Source organism: Suncus etruscus, chromosome 11 (assembly GCF_024139225.1).
Source record: "Suncus etruscus isolate mSunEtr1 chromosome 11, mSunEtr1.pri.cur, whole genome shotgun sequence".
NCBI classification, from domain to species: domain Eukaryota; kingdom Metazoa; phylum Chordata; class Mammalia; order Eulipotyphla; family Soricidae; genus Suncus; species Suncus etruscus.
In genome coordinates this window covers 83841194-83866636 of record NC_064858.1, presented here as the reverse complement: position 1 = coordinate 83866636, position 25443 = coordinate 83841194, and the positions used below count along the sequence as shown (strand labels likewise).

Sequence of the window (25443 nt, the reverse complement as noted above, 5' to 3'; positions counted from 1 at the left end):
GAACAGAATTATTCACATTATTAAAACTTATATACCTTACAAAAAAGATGTACACTTCACACAGGAACTGCCAGAACTGTTCCCGGAGTGTAGAGCTAAGGAGTAAGTCTTGATCACTGCCAGGTGTGACCCCTAAACAGAACAAAACAAACCCTCCAAATGGTGGAAGATCTCAAAGACATTTCCACCTAGATGACATGCAGATGGTTATAAGATGTAAAACATGTTCATTTTTTCCATTAAGAACTTCCAATAGTATAAAGTATAAATATATATATATATATATATTAGGATCATTTAAAGATTATCTATATTTGTATCTATATTATTTTGAATTTTAAAATCTTTCATGCATTTTTGGCAAAAATAAAACTAGATAAATAATTTTTAAATTTCTTAAGCAAAGCAATGTTATGTGGATTGTTCACTTGCTTAAAAATATGTCCAAAATGGATATTTTATTTTATATATATGTCCTATAGGAAATTTTATGTTCTATAATGGTTATCATATGTCCACAATGACATATAACAAAATATGTCCTATAAAACAAACTAAAAGAATACCCCCCAAAAACCAAAGTATGTCCTGTCATGGGAACATTCTATGTCAATATGTAAATAAGTTGAGTTAAAAAATGTAATGTGCTCATGACATACCAATTTATATTATTAATTTCTTTTTTTTTCTGTTTTTTTTGTTTGTTTTTTTTGTTTTGTTTTAATATAATTTTTATTTTGATCATAGTGTCTTACATATTGTTGACAATAACATTTTAGGTACATATTTACATAAAATCAGGGGGGATTCCCATCACCAAATTGTCCACCCTACCCCTCCGTTTTTGTCCAACCTCTCATTTCCTCTTCCCTCACCCCCAGGGCGGCTAGAATATGTGGTCCCCTCTGTATCCAACCTCCTACTTAGTAGTCTTGCACCTGTTTGGTCTCGATGCCTCCCTTATCTCCCCCTCTAACTGTAGGCAGGACTAGCTAGTTCAAGTTGCGTGGTTTTGCCTGAAGAAGAGAAGATAAATAAACTGGGGTAAGAGTCTAATACTCCCAAAATGGGCGGAATCCTTCTAGAGGCTCTCATCATCGATTTGGGAGATGAAGGAGAGAAAGAAGGTGAAACACTCCACCAGTACCAAAAAAAGTGTCAATTATCCGGTGAGGACTCCAGCTATATCGATGAGCACCACAAAAAACAGACGAAAAACAAAGCTAAAAACAAACAAACAAACAAACAAATAAACCAAAAACATGCCATGGTCTTGAAATAAGAAACATGGCATAGCACATAACGAAAGAAAAGAAAAGAAAAGAAAAAAATAAGTATAATTGGGGACAGCGATTTCAATAATCACACCCAAACAGAGAAATCGACCAAAATAGATAGGTAAATAAAAATAATAATAACAATAATAAATGAAGGTAAAATATATATATATGTATATATATATATATATAAAATAACCAAGGTATTGTGCTTTTTGTATTTTTGTTTTTTCCCCTCCTGCCCTGGCACAGTAAATATTGGGGTCATTCGAAAAGGAATTCACTTGGCCTAGGAAATATGGGGTTTCTCCGTCCTTGGAGTATACTGTCATGGGATCAGCTCTAGACTTTGCTCAGGATCATTTATTTTCCCAGTGGTGTTTTTTTTTTGGTGTGTGGAAGACTTCTGTTCTGTCCAGGGTGATACACTCAGAGTTCTGTGTTTAGAGGTCTCAGTATCTGCACAGATCCTGAGGTGGGACTTATGATGAAGTCAGTCTTTGTGGTTCTAGAGGTTCTGTTACCTCAGTGTCGTTTTAATCCATCTTCTGTGGTTGGTGACCTTGGTCTTTGCACTGAACCTAGGATGGCGCCTAGGATAACGTCTTTCTTTGTGCTTCCAGAAGCCCCATTCTGTTGCAGTTGTCTCTGTCAGACCTTTGGGACTGGGGATCATGCTTATTGTGCAAGTCATAGTTCAAACCCTAAACTAGGGCTTTTTTATTGGTCCCAAGATGTATGCTGTCTGGTCGTGGTTCTAGTAGCCAGTCATCTGTAAGTCACGATCTTGGCTTTTGGACCTACCAAAGGGTGTCGAGTCTTCTGGTTTTGTCTTGTCGTTAGCTGGTAAGGTAGGCTAATCTGCTCTAAGGTCAAATTGTTCACATTTTCCTCGTTGTCAGGATATCATGTTAGAGCTGGCCCTTGTTGTTGACCCTGCAGTATTAAGGCTGTCCCGGGTGGAGTTTGTTTCCTGCAGCTGTTGTGAAGAGCTGAGCCGATTCTTTGTCTGGGATCCAGGGTTCAAGGCTGGGTGAATGGTATCTAATCATCTGAGGTCTAAGTTGATTCCACATGACATATTTTCAAGGTAGGAGATATCCCTGTATTGTAAACAACTATGAGTTCCTATCTCTAGTAGATAAGAGCTCTTTTTTTATAAGTAAGATTTCCCCTTTATTTAGTGCATCTTTGCAGGGGGAAGTGGAGCTTCATTGTATTGTCGGTATAGTTGGGGGTGGACAGAGGGGATAACAGACACAGGTCAGATACCCAAAAATGATAAAAAAAATAATAATAATAAAATAGAATAAAATAAAATAAATAAAAATGTATGTGCTCGCAAATGTATATATAGGACCAACATTTAAAAAAATAAATAAATAAATTTAAGGGGGAAAAAAACAAACTAAAATGACTTAGCTAAGTTCTTAAAGGACCAAGATGGTGCAAAAGACTACCTTACATTTGGGGGAGAGCAGGTAACGAGGTGGTGTATTACAGGTCTTATGTCTATGTTGGAAGTACAGTTTTTCCCATTGTCTTTTGGGTTTTTCTTGTGATGTGTGGGTTCCCAGGCATCTTCCTATCCCACCCGCTGACCTTCTTCAGGTTGGTAACAATTTGCGGCAGGGATGTCTTGGAAGAGTTCTTGCATTGGGGATACTTTTGGACCTAGGTCCGGTTTCAAGAAACAGTCCACGTTAGGGGGAGTTGGTAGGGAGGGCCTCGTAGCATGAGTCCACAGGGGAGTTGGCTATCTTTTCTTGCCCAGGACAAGGTGTGGGTTTGACTGGGTGTCCCTTCTCTTGGATGCTGGGTACTGGTTCATTGGGGTAGGAGGTCGATCTTGTTGCCTAATAGATTAAGGACTGAGGGTGAAGTGTTTTAATATAGAGGGAGGTCTGGATGGGATTGAGGGGTGGAGGGATAGTTGGATTTCCAGAGGGGGGAAAGGGTAAGGTGTATGGAAGGGGTAGGGAGGGAGAAAAGAGAAAAATACATTAGAAAGAAAGGGAGAAGAGAAAGGATAGAAAGTAAAAAAAAGAATAGAAAAGAAAAGAAATAGCTAAGGAAGTGGTGAGAAGAGAGGAGAGAATAGCAAGGGAATGCTAGTTTGCTTGAATGTGTTCAGTGAATAGAACATGTAGCTTGGGTCTGTACGTCGCTGTTACTGCTTCGGTGGTCTGACTGATCACGTGCTTGAAACCCTAAAAGAGGTAAACCTAGAGATAAAGTGTATGTTAAAGAGTTTTCTCGGGGCCATCTCGTAGTGCAAACTGGGCATGGTATCTCGTGTGGTATCCCAAGCTGCCAACTTAGCTTGTCCGCCCTTTGTATCCAAGAACGCCTGTGGACAGAAAAGCTGAGAGGTTATTTTAAATATAGTAAGATAGGGGAATTAATACGTAGTTTTATGGGATGTTTCCCTTGGAATCAGTGGTTTGCCATGGTATTCTTTACCTGTGTTCCTGTATACGATCTCTACAGGATTATTATGGGCCATTATTGTAGAAGGTTGATTACGTACCTGTTCTCTCTATGCTGCTGTTCTGGTGTTGCTGCTTTCTTTGTGGTATAATGTGTAGTCGAGAGTTTGTGTTGTTCCTTTTTCATGTGTTTTGGGCACTGTTCCCAGGTATATGTTGACTATTACAGTGATTGGAGTTTCTACCCTGTTAGACCCTGTTATTTGATTGTTAAGTATTAGTTGTGATTGAGATGTATGTTCTATGTGCTTCAGAATAGTGCTACCATTCTGTGTTTATCTTTTGTCTTCTGACTTACTTCGTTTAACATAACATGATCTAAGTCCATCCACGTTGCTGCAAAATCTGTGATTGTATCATTTCTGACTGCCATGTAATATTCCATTGTGTATAGATACCACATCTTAATGATCCATTCATCTGTTGTTGGACATCGCGGTTGGTTCCAAGATTTGGCTATTATACTAAGTGCTGCGATAAATAGTGGGGTGCACACGTATTTTGGAATGAATGTTCTTCCAACTTGGGGGTATATACCTAGGAGTGCAATTGCTGGGTCAAATGGCAGCTCAATTCTGAGTTCTTTGAGTACTCGCCAGACTGTTCTCCATAGATGTTGGACTAGGGGGCATTCCCACCAGCAGTGGATGAGAGTTCCCTTCATACCGCATCCGCGCCAACAAAGATTGTTCTCAGTATTTTTGATGTGAGCCATCCTCATTGGTGTTAGGTGGTATCTCATTGTTGTCTTGATTTGGATCTCTCTGATGATGAGTGAAGGTGAGCATGTTTTCATGTGTTTGTTAGCCATCTTTCTGTCTTCTTCAGAGAAGTGTCTATTCATTTCTTCTCCCCATTTTTTTTATGGCTTTATTTGGTTTTGAGGGGGTCAGTTTTCTGAGTGCTTTGTAAGTTCTAGATATCAGCCCTTTATCTGATATGTCTAGTGAAAAGATTTTTTCCCATTCTGTTAACTGTCTTCTTGCATTAAGTAAGGTTTCTTTCGCCATGCAGAAGCTTTTTAGTTTGATGTAGTCCCATTTGTTTATGTTTGCTGCTAAGGTTCTTGCCATTGTTGCTCCATTCTCGAAGACCTTTTTGATATATAGGTCTTCGAGTGTTCTCCCTATTTTATTCTCGATAAACTTTATAGATTCGGGTCTGATTTCAAGGTCTTTGATCCATTTTGAGTTGACTTTTGTATAAGGAGTGAGGTATGGGTTGATTTTCACTTTCGTGCATGTGGTTTTCCAGTTGTGCCAACACCATTTGTTGAATAGGCTTTCTTTGTTCCATTTCAGATTCTTGCCTCTTTTATCAAATATTAGTTGGCTGTATATCTGGGGGTTTATGTCTGGGAATTCTGTCCTGACCCACTGGTCTGAGGTCCTGTCTCTGTTCCAGTACCATGCTGTTTTGATTACTATGGCTTTATAGTATAGTTTCAAGTTGGGTAAGGAGATTCCACCCAGCTTCTTGTTTTTCAGTATGTGTTTGGCTATCCTGGGTCTTTTTTGGTTCCAGATGAATTTTGTGAATGACTGTTCTAATTCTTTAAAGAATTGTGTCTGGATTTGGATAGGGATTGCATTAAATCTATATAGGAGTTTGGGTAGGATAGTCATTTTGATTATGTTAATTCTACCTATCCATGAGCATGGGATGTTCTTCCATTTCTTTAGATCGTCTTCAATTTCTTTCTGGAGTGTTTTGAAGTTTCCCTGGTATAGGTCTTTCACTTCTCTTGTAAGGTTGATTCCTAGATGCCTGATATTTTTTGATACTATCTTAAATGGAATTGTATTTTTAATCTCTCTCTCCTCAACTTCATTGTTTGTATATAGAAACGCTACTGTCTTTTGTGTATTGACTTTGTATCCAGCCACTTTGCTGTATTGGCTGATAGTTTCTAGGAGTTTTACTGTGGACTCTTTAGGGTTTTTGATGTATATCATCATAACTTCGGCAAATAGAGATAGTTTGTGTTTCTCTTTCCCTATTTGAATTCCTTTGATTCCCTTCTCTTGTCGGATTGCTATTGCTAGGACTTCTAAGGTTATATTGAATAAGAGTGGAGAGAGTGGACAGCCATGTCTAGTTCCTGACCTTAGTGGGAATGCTTCTAGTTTCTCACCATTAAGTATAATGTTGGCTGTAGGCTTTTCATATATAGCTGTAACTATCTTGAGGAAAGTTCCTTCTAACCCTATTTTGCTGAGTGTCTTTAACATGAAAGGATGTTGGATTTTGTCAAACGCCTTCTCTGCATCGATTGATATGATCATGTGGTTTTTGTCTTTCATGTTGTTGATGTGATGTATCAAATTGATTGATTTGCGTATGTTGAACCAACCTTGCATTCCTGGTATGAATCCCACTTGGTCGTGATGTATGATCTTTTTGATGAAGTGTTGGATTCGGTTTGCTAAGATTTTGTTAAGTATCTTTGCATCTATGTTCATTAGTGAGATTGGTCTGTAGTTTTCTTTCTTGGTGGTGTCTTTGCCATCTTTGGGAATGAGTGTGATATTAGCCTCATAAAAGGAGTTGGGGAGGATTCCTGTTTTTTCTATGGTTTGGAAAAGCCTATGGAACAGTGGTAGTAAGTCTTCTTGAAATGTTTGATAGAATTCCCCTGTAAAGCCATCTGGGCCTGGGCTTTTGTTCTTAGGGAGTTTTTTAATTACATCTTCAATTTCCTCTGAGGTGATTGTTCTGTTTAGGCTTTCTAGATCTTCCTTTTCCAGTCTTGGAAGAGGGTGTTTGTCTAAGAATCTGTTGATTTTTACTGGGTTCTCTAGCCTAGTTGAGTATAGTTGTTCATAGTATGATCTCATGATATGTTGTATTTCTTGGGGTTCTGTTGTAATCTCTCCCCTTTCATTAGTGATCCTATTGATTTGGGTGTTTTCCCTCTTTTTTTTTGGTGAGTTTTGCCAATGGTTTGTCTATCTTGTTTATTTTTTCAAAAAACCAACTCCTGGTCTCATTGATTTTTTGTATTGTTTTCTTAGTTTCTATGCTGTTTATTTCTGCTCTGGTTTTTATTATTTCTTGCCTTCTGGTTGTGGTTGGATTTCTCTGTTGCTGTTGTTCCAATTCTTTGAGGTGATCTTTTAAACTGTCGGTTTTGTTATTCTCCTGTTTCTTGACATAGGCCTGTATTGCTATGAGTTTCCCCCTAATTACTGCTTTTGCTGTGTCCCACAAATTTTGACATGTTGTCTCTTCATTGTCATTTGTCTCAAGGAATCTTTTTATTTCTTCCTTGAGTTGTTCTTTGATCCAGCAGTTATTGAGCAGCATGTTGTTTAATCTCCAGGTATTAGTTTTTCTCCATTGTTTCTTCTTGACATCAATTTTGACCTCTGTTGCATAGTGATCTGAAAGGGTACTTCTAATGATCCTTACCTTTGTGATCTTATGTAGGTTGGCTTTGAATCCTAAGACATGGTTTATTCTGGAGAAGGTTCCATGTGGGTTTGAGAGGAATGTGTATTCTGCTTTCTGGGGATGGAGGGCTCTATATAAGTCTATTAGCCCCAATTCTTCTAGGTTTTCATTTAGGGCTCTTATTTCTTTACTATTTTTCTGTTTGGAGGATCTGTCCAGTGGTGATAGTGGAGTATTTAGGTCCCCTACTATTATCACATTTCCCTTCATGTGTTTCTCCAGATTGGCCAGTAATTGTCTCACATATTTTTCTGATTCTACATTGGGTGCATAGATATTGACCAGGGTTAGTGTTTCTTGGTCTAATGTTCCCCTGATCAGTAAGTAGTGACCCTCTTTATCTCTGATCACTTTCTTGAGGTTGAATGCAATTTGGTCTGATATAAGAATGGCTGTCCCTGCTCTTTTTTGTTTTCCATTGGCCTGAATAATTACTTTCCATCCTTTGATTCTAAGCCTATGCTTATCCTGTAGCTGTAGGTGTGTTTCTTGTAGACAGCAGAAGTCTGGTTTATTTTTCCTAATCCAGTTCTCTACTATGTGTCTTTTAATTGGAGATTTTAGTCCATTAACATTTAGGGAAATTATTTGGAGAGAGGACTGTTGTGCAGTTGTGTTGTGTAGGGTGGCTTTTGTTACAATCGGGGGTTTGGATTGTGTAGTTCATCTCTGAGTAGGTCATTTAGGATTGGTTTTGGTTGCAAAAATAGCTCTAGTTCGGTCTTGTTTGAAAATGTTTTTAGTCTGTCCTCCCATATGAATGATAATTTTGCTGGGTATTGGACTCTAGGTTGGAAGTTTTTTTCATTCAGTCGTTTAAATATGTTATTCCACTGTCTTCTTGCTTGAATTATTTCGACTGGCAGATCTGGTTTGATTCTTATGTCCCTACCTTTGTACTTGAGGTTTTTTTTCTCTCTTATTGCCTTAAGAAGTTCCTCTTTTTCTTTGTTTTTTGCCATTTGAATTACTATATGTCTTGGTGTCAATTTATTAGGATCTATTTTATTAGGGACTCTCTTGATTTCCTGGATTTGGCCTGAAGTTTCATTCCAGAGGGTGGGGAAGTTCTCTGCTATTATCTCTCTGACTACTTGTTCTTCCCCTTTCCCTATTTCCTCCCCTTCTGGTATACCCACGATTCTTAGATTGTTTCTTTTGTCCTTGTTCATTAGGTACTGGACTTTTCCTTCCAGTGCTTTGCCTTTTATTTCTTTGTTGGTTTCTTGTTCATTTTTTGTTTGCAGTTTTCCTTCGAGTTCTTCAATGTGTTTCTCCAACTCTGTGTTTCTGCTAGTAAGGCTTGTTACTTTGTCTGTTAATTCCTTCACTTCTTTTTGTATGGACTCTCTCATCGTCTTTAACATTTCTTCTTTAATTTGGCTGATTCGTTCCTCCATAGATATCTTATACTCGTTAGTTAAGGTTTCTCTCATTTCTTTTATTAATTCTTGTGTTTCCTTCCTCATTGCTGCTTTTAGGTCACCTTCCCATGGATCTGTGCTTTTTGGCGGACTTGGAAACTTGTTAGGTTTTGTCTCTGTATCATCAGATCTTAGGGATCTTTTTGATTTACCCATAATTCTTTGGTTTGTTGGTGTGCTTTGGAGTGTTGTTCCTTCCAGTTTCAGCTTGTTTCTATCCCCTGTGGTGTGGGAATGGGTCCCCTCCCTGAGGGTGGATCTAGTGGTACTATTAGGTGGGCTTGCTGCGGTTTGGCTCCTCCTGTGGTCTTTCTATGGCCTGATTCGTTGCTTTGCCCTATTGTTGTCAGCTGGTGCTGGTAGGTAGGAGATATCCGCCTGGGGGCGGGGCACGTTTGAGTGGTTGGCGCGGGTGGGCGTAGTTTCCCTACCTTCCCGGGGGTAATGGAGACCCAGCAGGAGCGGGGTGGTCTTCCGTAGTTTCCCTACCTTCCTGGAGGCAAGGGGAGCCCGGCAGAAGCAGGGCAGCCGTCCACACGGTCGGCGGAGTCTCCCGACCCTCCCAGGGGCAAGGGGAGCCCGGCAAAAGCAGGGCGGCTGTCCACGCGGTCGGCGGAGTCTCCCGACCCTCCCAGGGGCAAGGGGAGCCCGGCAGGAGCAGGGCAGGCGTTCACGCAGTCGGCGGAGGTTCCCTACCTTCCTGGAGGCAAGGGGAGCCCTGCAGAAGCAGGGCGGCCGTCCACGCGGTCGGCGGAGTCTCCCGACCCTCCCAGGGGCAAGGGGAGCCCGGCAGAAGCAGGGCGGCCGTCCACGCGGTCAGCGGAGTCTCCCGACCCTCCCAGGGGTGAGGGGAGCCCGGCAAAAGCAGGGCGGCCGTCCACGCGGTCGGCGGAGTCTCCCGACCCTCCCAGGGGCAAGGGGAGCCTGGCAGGAGCAGGGCAGGCGTTCACGCAGTCGGCGGAGGTTCCCTACCTTCCCGGAGGCAAGGGGAGCCCTGCAGAAGCAGGGCGGCCGTCCACGTGGTCGGCGGAGTCTCCCGACCCTCCCAGGGGCAAGGGGAGCCCGGCAAGAGCAGGGCAGGCGTTCACGCAGTCGGCGGAGGTTCCCTACCTTCCCGAAGGCAAGGGGAGCCCTGCAGAAGCAGGGCAGCCGTCCACGCAGTCGGCGGAATCTCCCGACCCTCCCAGGGGCAAGGAGAGCCCGGCAAAAGCAGGGCAGCCGTCCACGCGGTCAGCGGAGTCTCCCGACCCTCCCAGGGGCAAGGGGAGCCCGGCAAAAGCAGGGCGGCCGTCCACGCGGTCGGCGGAGTCTCCCGACCCTCCCAGGGGCAAGGGGAGCCCGGCAGGAGCAGGGCAGGCGTTCACGCAGTCGGCGGAGGTTCCCTACCTTCCCGGAGGCAAGGGGAGCCCTGCAGAAGCAGGGCGGCCGTCCACGTGGTCGGCGGAGTCTCCCGACCCTCCCAGGGGCAAGGGGAGCCCGGCAAGAGCAGGGCAGGCATTCACGCAGTCGGCGGAGGTTCCCTACCTTCCCGAAGGCAAGGGGAGCCCTGCAGAAGCAGGGCAGCCGTCCACGCAGTCGGCGGAGTCTCCCGACCCTCCCAGGGGCAAGGAGAGCCCGGCAAAAGCAGGGCAGCCGTCCACGCGGTCAGCGGAGTCTCCCGACCCTCCCAGGGGCAAGGGGAGCCCGGCAAAAGCAGGGCGGCCGTCCACGCGGTCGGCGGAGTCTCCCGACCCTCCCAGGGGCAAGGGGAGCCCGGCAGGAGCAGGGCAGGCGTTCACGCAGTCGGCGGAGGTTCCCTACCTTCCCGGAGGCAAGGGGAGCCCTGCAGAAGCAGGGCGGCCGTCCACGTGGTCGGCGGAGTCTCCCGACCCTCCCAGGGGCAAGGGGAGCCCGGCAAAAGCCTATATTATCAATTTCTTAAGCACCCTGCTGCTACTGAAGTGTATAATCAAAAGAAAAGTTTATTAAAAACAACTTTAAAAACTTTTAATAAACTTTAAAAAGTTTATTTGTGCTGGTTGAAATGTTGACTGGTTCATCTTTTATGGAAAACAATATATATATATATATACACTCAAAATAAAATAAGAATTGACCTTCATATAGCCCAACAATACACTTCTTGACACCTACTGAAAGGACCCAAAATCTCTATTGAGAAAAGACAATAGTACTTTCATGTTTATCATAGCATTAATCATTAGGGTCAAATTTAGAAACAATCCATTGAAACTCAATCATGAAAACTTTATAACTGTATCTCATGGTGATTACATTAAAAGTTATTAAAATTTTCCAAATAAAATGCTTGATAAAGACATATGCATCATATATACAATGGAATATTATGCAGCCATAAGAAAAGATTAATGCAATTTGCTGCTTCATGGACATATGTGGGGTATTCAGAAACAGTTGAGGAGTAGAAAAAACCAAGTCCTGATATTCAATAGGAAGCTTACTATAGGGGGTAGTGTGGGAGGATAGGAGAAAAAGGGTGGGGGGGGGAATACTGGGATAGTGGTGGAGGAAAGAGGACACTTGTGAAGAGTTTGGTGTTGTGAAGAGTACATACATGTTTTATTTATAAAATCCTATAATTAATGTAGTATTATAAACCAAAATGCCTAAATCAAACAAAACTTAAAAAATATGATAGGTAAAAATCGGCAACTCAGTTATGTTTAATATCTTACTATGATAAATCTTACCATATTTAATATACATCTTTATTTTTTTATTTTGTTAACAATTTGTTGATGTCTCAGAGCTTTTTGTGTACTTGAAAGATAATGTTTTGTTCAGTTAGATTTATTTTGTTTTGTTTTATATTTTTTATTTCTTTTTAAATATCTTTATTTAAGCACCTTGATTACAAACATGATAGTGGTTAGGATTCAGTCATGTAAAGAACACCCACATTCACCAGTGTAACATTCCCATCACCAATGTCCAAATCTCCCTCCTCATCACCCCACCCCAGACTGTGCTCTAGACAGGCTTTCTACTTCCCTCATTCATTCACATTGGCATGATAGTTCTCAATGTAGTTATTTATCTAACAGCAGTCACCTCTCTTTGTGGGGAGCTTCATGTAGTTGGCTGGAACTTCAAGCCCTCCTCTCTTTTGTCTCTAAAAAAGATTGCAAGAATGTCTTTTATTTTTCTTAAAACCCATAAATGAGTGATACTATTCTGGGTCTATCTATTCCCGCTGACTTATTTCATTCAGCATAATAGATTAAATGTACATCCACGTATAGAAAAATTTCATGACTTCATCTCCTGACAGCTGCATAATATTCCATTGTGTATACGTACCACATTTCTTTAGCCATTCATCTGTTGAAGGCCATCTTGGTTGTTTCCAGAGTCTGGCTATTCTAAATAGCACAGCAATTAATATAGGTGTGAGGAAGGGATTTTTGTATTGTATTTTTGTGTTCTTAGGGTATATCCCTAGGAGTGGTATAGCTGGATCATATGGTAGCTCAATTTCCAGTTTTTGGAGGAATCTCCATATCGTTTTCCATAAAAGTTGGACTAGACGGCATTCCCACCAGCAGTGATAAGAGTTCCTTTTCCACTACATCCCTGTCAGCACTGCTCTGTGATACATGCCATTCTTTGTGGTGTAGTGATTGTAACTCATAGATGTTTCGATTTGCATCTCCCTGATGATTAGTGATGTGGAGCATTTTTTCAAGTGCCTTTTGGCCATTTGTATTTCTTCTTTGTCAAAATATCTGTTCATTTATTCTCCCCATTTTTTATGGGGTTAGATTTTTTTTCTTGTAAAGTTCTGTCAGTGTCTTGCATATTTTGGATATTAGCAACTTATCTGATGGGAATTGGGTGAATAATTTCTCCCACTCATTGGGTGGCTCTTATATCCTGGGAAGTTTTCTTTGTGGTGCAGAAGCTTCTGAGCTTGATATATTTCCATTTGTTTATCTCTACTTCCACTTCTTTGGAGAGTGCAGTTTCCTCCTTGAAGATGCCTTTAGTAGCAATGCCATGGAGGATTTTACCTACATGCTGTTCTATATACCTTATGGTATCAGGTCTGATATCAAGGCCAGAAGACAGTGGTAGGATATTGTGACAAGAGTGAATGAAATGGAGGCTTCATCTAGAACACTGCATCCAGCATGACTCACATTCAAATTTGAAGGAAGGATACATAGCTTCATGGATAGATAAACAACTTAAAAACTTCACAGATACATAACCATCCTTAAAGGAAAAACTGAAAGGTCTATTTTAAGACAAGAGAGACCAACAAACACACCAAACTTATACATATAGATTTGTAAGGGACAAAGATAGACACTTCGTACTAATCAAAAGATATGTGCAACAAGAAGAAATCAGACTACTAAACATATAAACACCCAATTAGAGACCAGCAAATTATCTAATATAATTATTGAAAAATTTGAAAGAAGACATCAATAATAACACAATAATTGTGGGAGACCTCAAAATGGACCTGTCAACACTTGATAGATCAACAAGACAGAAACCCAACACAAACTTACTAGCCCTGAAAAGAGATATGGAAGAAAGAGGCCTAGTAGATATATATATATATAGGGCACTCCATTCTCAGAAACCTGAATATACATTTTTCTCCAATTTACATGGGTCATTCTCCAGGATAGACCACATGCTGGCACATAAAAAATACCTCCATAAAATTAAGAGGATAGAAAATTTTTTTTCTTCTGGTCTTTAAAGGCGGTTTTCCCCATGGTCCGCTTTCCTCTGTCACTCAGAGCCTTTTTCCTTTTTCTTTGGCTTAGAGTCCCCAGAGGATAGAAATTTTGCAGGCTACCTTTGCTGACCACAAGACTCTGAAATTAGATGTGAACTACAAAGGGACACAGAAGAAATACTGTAAAAACTTGAAATTAAACAGCCTGCTAGAAAACAACCAGTGGGTCAGAGATGATATCAAAGAGGAAATCAAAACTTTCCTGAAAACAAATGACAATGAAGACACAACTTACCAGAATCTATTGGACGCAGCAAAGGCTGTCCTGAGAGGAAAATTTATAGCTTTGCAAGCACACATCAGAAAAGAAGAAGGGGAATACCTGAACAGCTCAATGACGCAGCTTATAAAATTAGAAATTGATCAACAAAAGGAACCAAAAAATAGGTAGACAGAAGGAAATAACAAAGCTAAAAGCAGAAATCAATGAAGTGGAAACCCAAAAATCAATCCAAAAGATCAATGAAAGTAGGAATTGGTTTTTTGAAAAAATAAACAAAATTGATAGATCATTGGCAAAACTCATAAAAATAAAAAAGAGAAACTTGATAACCAGTATTAGAAATGAAAAGGGGGGGATCACTACAGATATTGCAGAGATTCAAAGGCTAATCAGAGACTAATTTCAGAAACTCTATGCCACTAAACATGAGACCCCGGAAGAAATGGATAAATTCTTGGACTCATAACCTTCCACGGTTGAGTAAGGAGGATGTTGCATATCTAAACACCCCAATAACAATTGAGGAAATTAAAACGGTAATCAAATGTTTGCCCAAAAAGAAAAGCCTAGGCTCAGATGGATTTAATAATAAATTCTTTCAAACCTTTCAAGAGGAACTACTACCAATACTAGTCAGACTCTTTCATGAAACTGAAAAAATGGGGACACTTCCAAACTTTTAATGAAGCCAACATCACCTTGATATCAAAACCAGACAGAGATGCTTCCAAAAAAGAAAATTACAGACCAATATCCCTGATGAACACAGATACAAAGATCCTCAACAAAATCCTGGCAAATAGGATGCAATGCCTCATCAAGAAGACCAGTAACTACTATCAAGTAGGTTTCATTCCAGGAATGCAAGGATAGTTTAACATTCATAAATTTATCAACATAATACACAACAACAACAACAAGAAAAATAAAAATTACATGATCATATCAATAGACGCAGATAAAGCATTTGATAATGTCCAAAACCCATTCTTGATTTAAAAACAACTCGCAGCAAGATAGGAATGAAAGGAACCTTTCTCAATTTAGTTAGGTCCATCTACCACAAGCCAGTGGCAAATATTATCCTCAATGGAGAAAAACTAAAAGCATTCCCTCTAAATTCTGGCACAAGACGAGGCTGTTTGCTCTCACGACTCCTCTTCAACATAGTACTGGAAATACTTGCTATAGCAATTAGGCAAGAAAAATATATAAAGGGCATCCAGATAGGAAAGGAAGAAGTCAAGCTCTCACTGTTTGCAGATGACATGATACTCAGAAAACCCTAAAGACTCTACCAAAAGCTTCTAGAAATAATAGATTCATATAGCAATGTGGAAGGCTACAAAATTAATACACAGAAATCAATGGCCTTTTTATACACCAATAATGATAAGGAAGAATTGGACATTAAGAAAACAATTCCATTCACATTAGTGCCACACAAACTCAAATATCTTGAGTCAACTTGACCAAAGATGTGAAGAATCTATTCAAAGAAAACTATAGAGTCCTGCTCCAAGAAATAAGAGAGGACACACAGAAATGGAAACACACACCTTGCTCATGGATTGGCAGGATTAACATCATTAAAATGGAGAGAGAGAAAGATGCAGAATGGAGAGAGAGAGAAAGAGAGAGAGAAAGACACAAAATGGTCTCACTCATCTATGGGTTTTAAGAAAAATGAAAGACATTCTTGCAATAATAATTTTCAGACACAAAAGACAAAAGAGCTGGAAGTTACAGCTCACCTCAGGAAGCTCACCTTAAATAGGGATGAATTTAGTTAGAGAAATAACTACGTTTTGAACTATCCTAATAAAGAGAATGTACGAGGGAAATAGAAAGCCTGTCTAGAGTACAGGTGGGGGTCTGGTGGGAAGGAGGGAGATTTGGGACATTGGTGATGGGAATGTTGCACTGGTGATGGGTGGTGTTCTTTACATGACTGAAACCCAAACACAATCATGTATGTAATAAAGTTGTTTAAATAAAAAAAATTAAAAAAATCATTAAAATGGCAATACTCCCCAAAGCATTGTATAGATTTAATGCTATCCCTCTAAAGATACCCATGACATTCTTCAAAGAAGTGGATCAAACAGTGTTGATATTCATTTGGAACCATAAACACCCTCGAATCGCTAAAGCAATCCTTGAAAAAAGGAATATTCGAGGCAAGTCTTTCCCCAACTTTAAACTGTATTACAAAGTAATAGTTATAAAAACAGCATGGTATTGGAATAAAGAGAGAAGCTCTCATCAGTGGAATAAGCTTGGGTACTTAGAGATTGTTCCCTAGACATACAATCACCTAATTTTTGATAAAGGAGCAAGAAATTTTAAGTGGAGCAAAGAAATCCTCTTTAACAAGTGGTGTTGGCACAACTGATAGCCACTTGCAAAAAAGTGAACTTAGACCCCCAGCTAACATCATGTATGAAGTTAAAATTCAAATGAATTAAAGACCTTGATATCAGTCCTGATACTGTAAAGTATATAGAACATGATGGTAGTAAAAAATACTCCATAACATTGAGACTAAACGCATCTTCAAGGAGGAATCTTCACTCTCCAAATAAGTGAAAGCAGAGATTCACATATCAGAATATATCAAGCTCAGAAGCTTCTGTACCTTAAAGGAAATATTGCCTAGGATACAAGAGCTACCACTTAGTGGCAGATACTATTCACCCAATACCCATCAGATAAGGGGCTAGCATACAAAATATACAAAACACTGACAGAACTTTATAAGAAAAAATAAACAACATCTAATCCCATCAAAAAACGGGGAGAAGAAATGGATAGACAATTTGACAAAAAATAAATACAATGGCCAAAAGGCACATGAAAAAATTCTTCACATCACTAATCATTAGGGAGATGCAAATCAAAACAATGAGGTACCACCTTACACCCAGAGATTGGCATACATCACAAAGAATGAGAACAAGCAGGTTGGAATTCTTTGATCTTTTGCTCAGATGATATTAATCTACTGTTCAGAGCTCCTTTTGAGATTTTTTTTAATATCACGGATTTACTATTCACTCCTGCTTATATTTTCTCATTTCAGCACTCAGATTTTCTTGTATTTTGCTGACTACATGGGTCATTGTTTCTTTAAATTCATTAAACTTCCTCACAATGGTGTCACTAAAAACAGTGACTGAAGAGTTGCTGAGCTAGTTGGTGCTGGCTGGTTGGTGCTTCTGTGTTATTTTTTTCACTCATTGAACTTACTGACTTCGATATGTCTTCTACATTGGATTTATTATACTCATACTATGATTAAAGGATATAGTAGTAAGAAGAGTTTCAGAATTTGTGGAACTGGGCCTGTTGAAATGGTTGAAGTTAAGCGTGGAGCTGCTGGACCTTCTTATTGACTGTTAGAGAGTATGTTCACTCTTCAGTCTTCCATTCTATAACTAGAACTTTATTACTCTTTTATTACTAGATGTGCTGTATTTATGGCTTTTCTCTCTTGTGAGAAGTAGTGCTTATAATATACTTATTTCTGTCACCTCACATGTGTGTATAAGAATCTCCATAGATATGAAAACATCAGGGCTCACATGACTGAATTACTATTAAGAATTAAAAAACAAAATTTTGGCCTTTTTTTGGAGACCAAACCCTAGTCCTCACAGAAATAAAGATTATGCTCTACTAAAAATTCATATCCATGACATTTAATAACATATATGGTTATGTTTATTATATTTATGATGACATTTTACTTAATTGTGAATGTAGAAAAGTTGAGCTAAAAGAAAAGATTGATGCATTAATTCAACAGTTTGGGGTTCTAAAGTGTAATAACATATACAAACTAAATCCAAAATGACATTGAGATTTTCCTAAAATGTATATAAATAGGAAGGACTTAAATAACCAAGTTCATTAGAAAAAGAACACAGGGGCCAGAGAGATAGCATGGAGCTAAGGTGTTTGCCTTGCATGCAGAAGGATGGTGGTTCGAATCCCAGCATCCCATATGTCCCCGAGCCTGCCAAGAGTGATTTCTGAGCGTAGAGGTAGGAGGAACCCTGAGCACTGCTGGGTGTGACCCAAAAACCAAAGGAAAAAAAAAGAAAAAGAACACATGTTTTTATACTATATAACTTTCAAAGTTGCTTTAAAGTTGCAGTGATTAAATTAGCATGGTAAATATATAAATATAATGGAAATATTATATTATATTAATATTCCATTTGTGATCAATTGAATTTTAACAAAGGTACAAGATATTCCATTTAGAAGATACTCATTTTTTTATTACTTGAAATAATTTTTCAGTATCTTTTGGGGTGATTGTATATCTAGGGAAAAAAGTAACTTAAATTTTATCATGCAACATTTATTTTTGTTGATTCAAAATTAAATTTAAGAGCTAGTAGAAGATATGCAAAATTTTTAGCACTTCCAAAGGCACTAGTAAGAAAAAGAAAAAAAACATTAATTTAAAATTTACTGAAGAATTAAATTTCAAAACTAATAATAGTAGGCAAAATTTTTAACACTTTCAAAGTGCTAAAAGTAAAAAAGAAACACATTAGAAAAAAAGAGAGCAATTATAATATAACACATTATTCTTTGGGAGGAAATACTTAGAAGTCATCTATCTGATAACTTTTGTTATGATACATCAATAATTATTTTAACTCAAGAAGAAAGGAAAATCCATTAAATAAAGTAAATTATTTAAATATGATTTTTTATCAAAGGATATACACAAATAGATAAAATACATTAAAAGTTATTTAATACCACTGATTATTAGGAAAATTCAAAATAAGTCCATAATCAAGTACAAATACATACTGAGAGTGGCTGAATAGAGAGTAAAAATCAAGTGTTGGTAAGTATGTGAAGAAATGATTCCTTCACACAATGCTTCTGGAAATACAAAATGGTACATAGTTGAAAAGTAGCTTGATAGATACCATATTAACATAATAATTCTACTAGAATTAGAAATAAAAACACTTTACAATGACAGGGAAGTAGTACACATATCCATTAAATAGTGAATGAAAAACAAGATGCATTATATCCAAAGATGAAACATTACTTTCTATAAAAAGCAATAGACTACCAACAATGCTACAAATAGATGAAATAAAAACACCATTTTATTTAATCAAGGAGACCTGAGACAAAATACTATACATGTGATATGCATTCATTTATGTAAAATGGCAGAAAAGGCATATTTAGAGATATTTAAAACAGTAGTGCTACTGGGTACTTAAAAGAGGTTATTGAATTCCTAGTGATCATCAAGAACATTTTAGGATGATGAAAAAGTTCTAAAACAGATATTTAATGGTTGAATTTTTGGGGGTGTTACACTTATAATCAGCAATTATTTTAGCAAAGAACTTTTTAATTAAATAGTTAGAAATGACCTTTAAATTTCTGACCTTTAAAATTCACTAATCATTTAGTCCTTTGAGATGGACATTATTTTTTTAAGCAAGTCTTTAAATGCTTGTACCACTTGCTTATTCCTCAGAGTATATATGAAGGGATTCATTACAGGTGTAACCGAAGTAGCGAGTAGTGACACTACTTTATTTATAGCAACCCCTTCTTTTGCAGATGGTTTAATATAGATGAAAATGCAGCACCCATAAGTAATAGACACCACAATCATATGGGAAGAGCAAGTTGAAAATGCTTTTTTTCTTTGCTGAGCAGAAGGGAATCTTAGAATGGTCTTGATAATGTATATGTATGATGTAATTATACAGAACAAAGTGAACAGAAGAGTTAATATAGCCAGAATAAAGACATATAGTTCTAAAAACTCTGTGTCAGAGCAGGTGATCTTCAGGATAGGAGCAGCATCACAGCCAAAGTGATCAATGACATTAGAATCACAGAATTCTAGATCAAAGCCCATAATATATGGTGGGAGGACAATAAGAAGAGCTATCAAATAACAACCAATAAGGAACCTGATGCAGATTTTGCTGTTCATGATGGTTGTGTAATGCAGGGGCTTGCAGATGGCTATATAGCGATCATAAGACATGGTTGTCAGAAGAAAAAACTCTGTCACTCCCAAGACAACAACAAAAAATAATTGAGTGGCACAGGGATTATAGGTTATTGTATTGTCGCCAGTGGAAAGAGAATACAGGTATCTGGGAATACACACAGTGGTAAAGGTAAATTCTAGAATCGAAAAATTACGAAGAAAGAAGTACATAGGAGTTTTGAGGTGGGAGTCTAAAAAAGTGAGGGCGATGATGGTCAGGTTCCCCACCACACTCAGCACATAGGTGACAAGTAAAAAGATAAAAAGCAGAATTTGTAGAATTGGGTCATCTGTCAGTCCCACCAGGATATATGTTGTTAACACTGTGTAATTTTTCATCACTAACCTCGGACTTCTGCATGTTCTGTGGTAAAAAATAAGGTAGAAATTAGATTTCAGTAGCATTCAAACGGCTTAAAATCCCCTGGGTCATGCCAGGAGTAACTCCCGAGTGTGGTTCCAAAACAAAACAAACCAAAAAAGTAAGAGTGATAATATGATACAAGTCAATATAATTTTTTTCAACAATGGTGCCTTGCTTTACTCTAAGGTTCATACTTAGTATGCTAGCATTCTTAATATGTGACTAAGTCTGTAGTAAAATGATACTTAGGTCAAACAATCAAAACCCTCTTTACCACATCTCAGCAAACAAAATCTGTAAAAGAACTCTTTCAGATTATATCAATGGTGCATAAAAAACAAAAACAAAGTTCTCTCGGTATATAATGGTCTCAGAAGAGCATAAAGCATTGATTTATGCCAGGGACTTGGAGCTCTGTGTTTTTTAACTTGATAATGAATCACTTTGGATATTCATTATTCTCAGTGCTTCAATTTCTTCATAAATATTGTGGAAAATAATTTAATTTACTTTATAGAATTTAAAAATAATTAAATGACTTAATAAACACCTGAAAACTTTGTATGTATAAAACACTGTATAACTATAGATATAACTATACATAGCACTAGATATAACTATATAAACTATATAAGGATTTACTATAATTATAATTTTTATTATTTTTGATTTTTGGGTCACACCTGGTGACGCTCAGGGGTTACTCCTGGCTATGCACTCAGAAATTGCTCCTGGCTCGGAGGATTATATGGGATGCCAGGGATTGAACTGAGGTCTCTCCTGGGTCAGCCATGTGCAAGGCAAATGCACTACTACTATGCTATTGCTCCGGCACCAAGAATTTATTATTAATATACACAAGGTTTTAGAGTAATTGCTGACAATCTTTTTGGTCACAAGCAACAATGAATCTTTCAATGGAAGTAAATAAAGTTTATTGCTATGAACGATGTTAAGTTCCTCAATTTCTCCCCTTTTGTCTTTATCTCTTCTTAGTTCCATAGTGAAATATGTTCTTTAAACTTATCTGTTACTGAGCTGGTTACAAGGGTGAAAGCATTGTTTGCCTGTGACTGGCACCATTTTGATCTCCGAGAGTCACCTAAAGCCAGGAGCAGTTTTTGTTGTTGTTGTTGTTGTTTTTTGTTTTTGGGTCACACCCACCTGGTGTGTGAGATTACTCCTGGCTTTGCTCTCAGAAATCACTCCTGGCAGGCACGGGGGACCATATGGGATGCAGGGATTCAACCAGTCAGTCATGGATCAGCTGAGTGCAAGGCAAACGCCCTACAGCTGTGCTATCTCTCAGGCCTCAGAAGCAGCTTTTTTTACTTGTGTGCACAAAGGCAGGAGTAAGCTCTGAGACTTATGGGTATGACAACTCAAACCAAACCAAACCAAATCAAAACTAACAAAAACACTATTATTTTTCTGCTTTCTTCAATTAAAACTGAAAAACAGGAAATAAAGCATTATCTACGCAACAACCAGAGCACTCTTTTAAACAGATATTAAATGATGTAATTTTCCTGCTCTAATTCCTTTTTGGTGTTTTTCTAAATTTAAAACAAAACTATTAACTTTACAAATGACCGTGACTTGGCCCCTACATATTTCTCCAATTATAAATTTTTCAGCTTTTAGTCAACATGTCCCATGTTCCACTGAGGATCTTTTTTATTTCGACAGTATAGTTTTTATTGACAGTTTAGTTTGGGTCATACCTGGCTGTTCTTAGGGCTTACTCTTAGTTCTGTGCTCAAGGACAATTCCTGGATAGGCTCCTGAAACTATCTGTTGGGGATCAATCAGTTGCATGCAAGGCAAACACCTTATTTGGTATTGTCTCTCTTGCTCAGTATAGTGACTTATAACTAGTTCTATGAACTTCAACTATGTTGATTCTATATTTTCTTTTAATGGGTCTACCATTAAAAGTGGGTACCTGGGGTCACTCCTGGTGATACTACACTAGGATGCATTGCATGGTAGAATGGTGTTGGGGGTCGCCAGGACCAACTACTGTTGGTCCAAGTGCTTTCAGGGGTATGTGCTATTGGGGCTTTAAACTCTGGGTCTCGTATATGCTAGTCATTTTCTCTACCACTTGAGTTGTACCCACAGTCCACTTTTAATTTTAACATTTTTTTTTTTTGGTTTTTGGGCCACACCCGTTTGACGCTCAGGGGTTACTCCTGGCTATGTGCTCAGAAATCGCCCCTGGCTTGGGGGGACCATATGGGACGCCGGGGGATCGAACCGCGGTCCTTCCTTGGCTAGCGCTTGCAAGGCAGACACCTTACCTCCAGCGCCACCTACCCGGCCCCTAATTTTAACATTTCAAGATAGCTATGAACTTGTCAGAGAGAAGCTTTTATGCTTACTAACATAAAACTGCAAATCCAGTTTTTAACACTGTATTGTTTCTTCATGGAGTTCTTTATCTTTATTTTACAATTTCGTATTTTCTTTTCAACTGATTTCAATTCAATATTTAGTTAAGGATTTTTTATTTACTAAATAATTTATATTTAAGTTTTAGACATACAATGCTTTAGCACCAATCCCACCATCAACTTCTTTCCATCAATATTGCCAGAGTTCATCCCATACTTCATCACTCTCACCCCAGCCAGCCATCATAATAGGCACCATTTAAAGTTTAGTTGTTAAAATTTTGGTCTCATGGTTTCATTGTTGGATATTTAGCTCTGCTCTTCTTTAACACCACCAATGCACCTGAATACCATTGATCCCTGTTTTCCGATATTTCACATCTTCCACTCACTTTCCTTCTCCTCACTGTACTCTGTTTTATTCACCCCTCCCAGTACACATCTAAGCAATCAGTGGTACTGTTAAATAAATAAATAAATAAATATGGGAATTACCTTACACGTGTAAATAAATGGCCTGATTTTATTATATGAAACATTATTCATCTGTTTTCACTTAGTCAATTATCTTCAAGAAGATAGTCAATTATCTTCTAAAATTCATGAAGGTTATTTTGTCATTTGAAAGGTAAAGGGAAAATCATGAATGCTGCCTCATCTATTTGCCCAGGTCAAATATTTAGGCAGAAGTTTTAACATTATTATGAATTAATATGGAAAACTGCTTTGAAGAAATGAGCTGCTGAAATTTGAAGTTTACTCTATCTTATTTCCCCACCCCCCCACTCTTCTAATGATCCTCTAAGATGTTGATTAAGGCTGATGTAAAATTAATTCAAGAATAAATAGAGTAGAATTATTTGAGTCATATTGCTAATGCCAGTAGTAAGTATCTGAGGTTTTGGAATCTATAATTAGGGACCAAAGAACAGCTCTGCATTATTCGATTTTCTTAGCTTTATCACCAATAAAACACAAATGCTGATATTTTTCTAATTGTATAGTGGAGATAATGAAATAAGATTAATATAAAATTCTCAGCAGAAATTTAGACCCATAATAAATATTAAATGAACATTTAATATTTTCATGCTTTTTATTCCTTTTGCCTTTGAATAGAAATTACTCATGCCATGGTGGTTAGCATCTTCATGGAAACTCTCTGTGGTATCACTATAATCCACATTTTAAAGATGAGGAACCTGAGACTTTTATGTTTCAGAAAACCTAAAGGACATGGTTTCAGATGGTTTCAGAAATCCATCAAGGACATCATATAGGCATGATAAAGAAGAACTATGAAAATAGGCAGTTTGTCTTCCTAGACTTATTTCTTAAATATTACACATCAGTGCCTTCTAATCTATTTACCCCATCATGTATGCACTTGTTATGATTGGTCAAATAAAGAAAACATGAAAAGTTGACTTTCTTTTGAACTGTTATTTTTTGGGAGAGTTGTTCTCAAGCTATATTCAGGAAGATTGGAGGAATACCAGCAATTCTCTGCCAACTGACTGGTTATTCAGTGCAAAGCCTAAGGGTGCAATGGATCTTGTGGTGGTGTTGATAATCAGGACGACCAGGCAGTACAAGTAATCTTCAGAACCATACTTAGTGGTGCTCATAGGCATCTAAGTGCTCAGGGGACCATATGCTACTGCAAATTTAACCATGGTCAGATGCATGACTATCATGTACTATTTTATGAACCACACTTCCATCCTCCTTTTTCCCTTATATTTTTTTTATCAGTAACACTGAGACCTAAGTTTCATGCAAACAAAGCATGCTTTATTTTTCTGGCTGAGCTACACTTCTAGCCAAGTCCCCTCTTTTTAAAAGTAAATAATCTTTAATTACTCAAAATAAAGTAGTTTATGTGATGCAAACTACAACCTACCTGACCAAAGTATCTGCCAATTAGCTATACTTAAGTTATGGCTAATATAACATTTACTCTTCATCCTTTTTGTCTGCCCATAATTAACTATGCTCTCTTCCCTGCAAAGCTATTCAATTTCCCTGATTCAATGTTAATATGTACTTAAAATACTACTGTGAAAGATATGTAAGTCAATATGGTCAAAATAAAAATTATAAAAAAATATCAGGGCTACCATGAAAATGAGTAGATATACAAATACAAAATACTCTAGAATCTAGAATAAATATATTATTTACAATTCATGTTGTTGGCATAAATTATGACATTGTTTATAGAAGTATCAAATACCTGTTTTTTTTTTTTTTGCTTAAACAAAATTAAAAAAGTTTGTTTAAATTATCTAAAAACAAAAACCAAAAAAACGCCATGTCAGTCAAAACCATACTCACCTCTCAAGTGGTCCACCATGACTTCTGAGTGCACCTTAACCACAAAGATCATTAGAGTGTGATCCTTGGACTCAAAGCAAAGAAGGATTGGGTGACTGGAAACAAAATAAGAAAGTGTAGACTTAGGCAAGTTATTTGTGTGACACCTATTCCATTACTCACAAAAATTTCATAAAAATTTCTTTTTTAACAGATTAATTCCAAAGGTGATATAAAACAACAAATTCCAAATAAGCTGTTCTATCAGTAAGAAAAGCACTCATGAAAATATTGAAATACTATAAAGACCAATAGTCACTCCAGTTTGGGGAATCATCATTTTGGTATGACAGGGATACAGGACTCCCACTAAAGTTTACATTTACAGGTGCAGCAATAGTTATATCCTTTGAGTGTGCAACAGGTGTGAAGGGATCAAGGCATTGAATAAACAAAAGATTCTCTTGGGAGTCCAAGTTCAAAAGATGCTAATTAACCTACAGTGTAATGAACTTGAATACAATTTTAAAAATAAAAAACTTTAAATGTATACCAGTGGAAACGATGTCTTTGGCGATGAGAAGATGTTGGCAACATTAGGTCACGTGCAAAACAGTGAAAATCGGATATTACGTCAGAAGATTTGATTTTTTTTTGTTATTGATTAGA

General features: G+C 38.0%; 2 protein-coding genes across 2 annotated transcripts in view; one reads left to right on the top strand and one right to left on the bottom strand.

The window, feature by feature from the left end:
* DNAJC14 (DnaJ heat shock protein family (Hsp40) member C14) overlaps positions 1 to 25443 on the top strand; it is a 1080043-nt gene that overhangs the window by 527121 nt on the left and 527479 nt on the right. The gene's annotated exons all lie outside the window — the stretch shown is intronic.
* LOC126022997 (olfactory receptor 6C2-like) lies at positions 19099 to 20037 on the bottom strand. The gene has a single exon (XM_049784037.1). It carries the CDS (start codon positions 20035 to 20037, stop codon positions 19099 to 19101), a length of 939 nt encoding a protein of 312 aa, XP_049639994.1.

Excerpts from the sequence above, each read along its gene's own strand:
- LOC126022997 (XM_049784037.1), bottom strand. The coding sequence starts at position 20,037 with ATGAAAAATTACACAGTGTTAACAACATATATCCTGGTGGGACTGACA.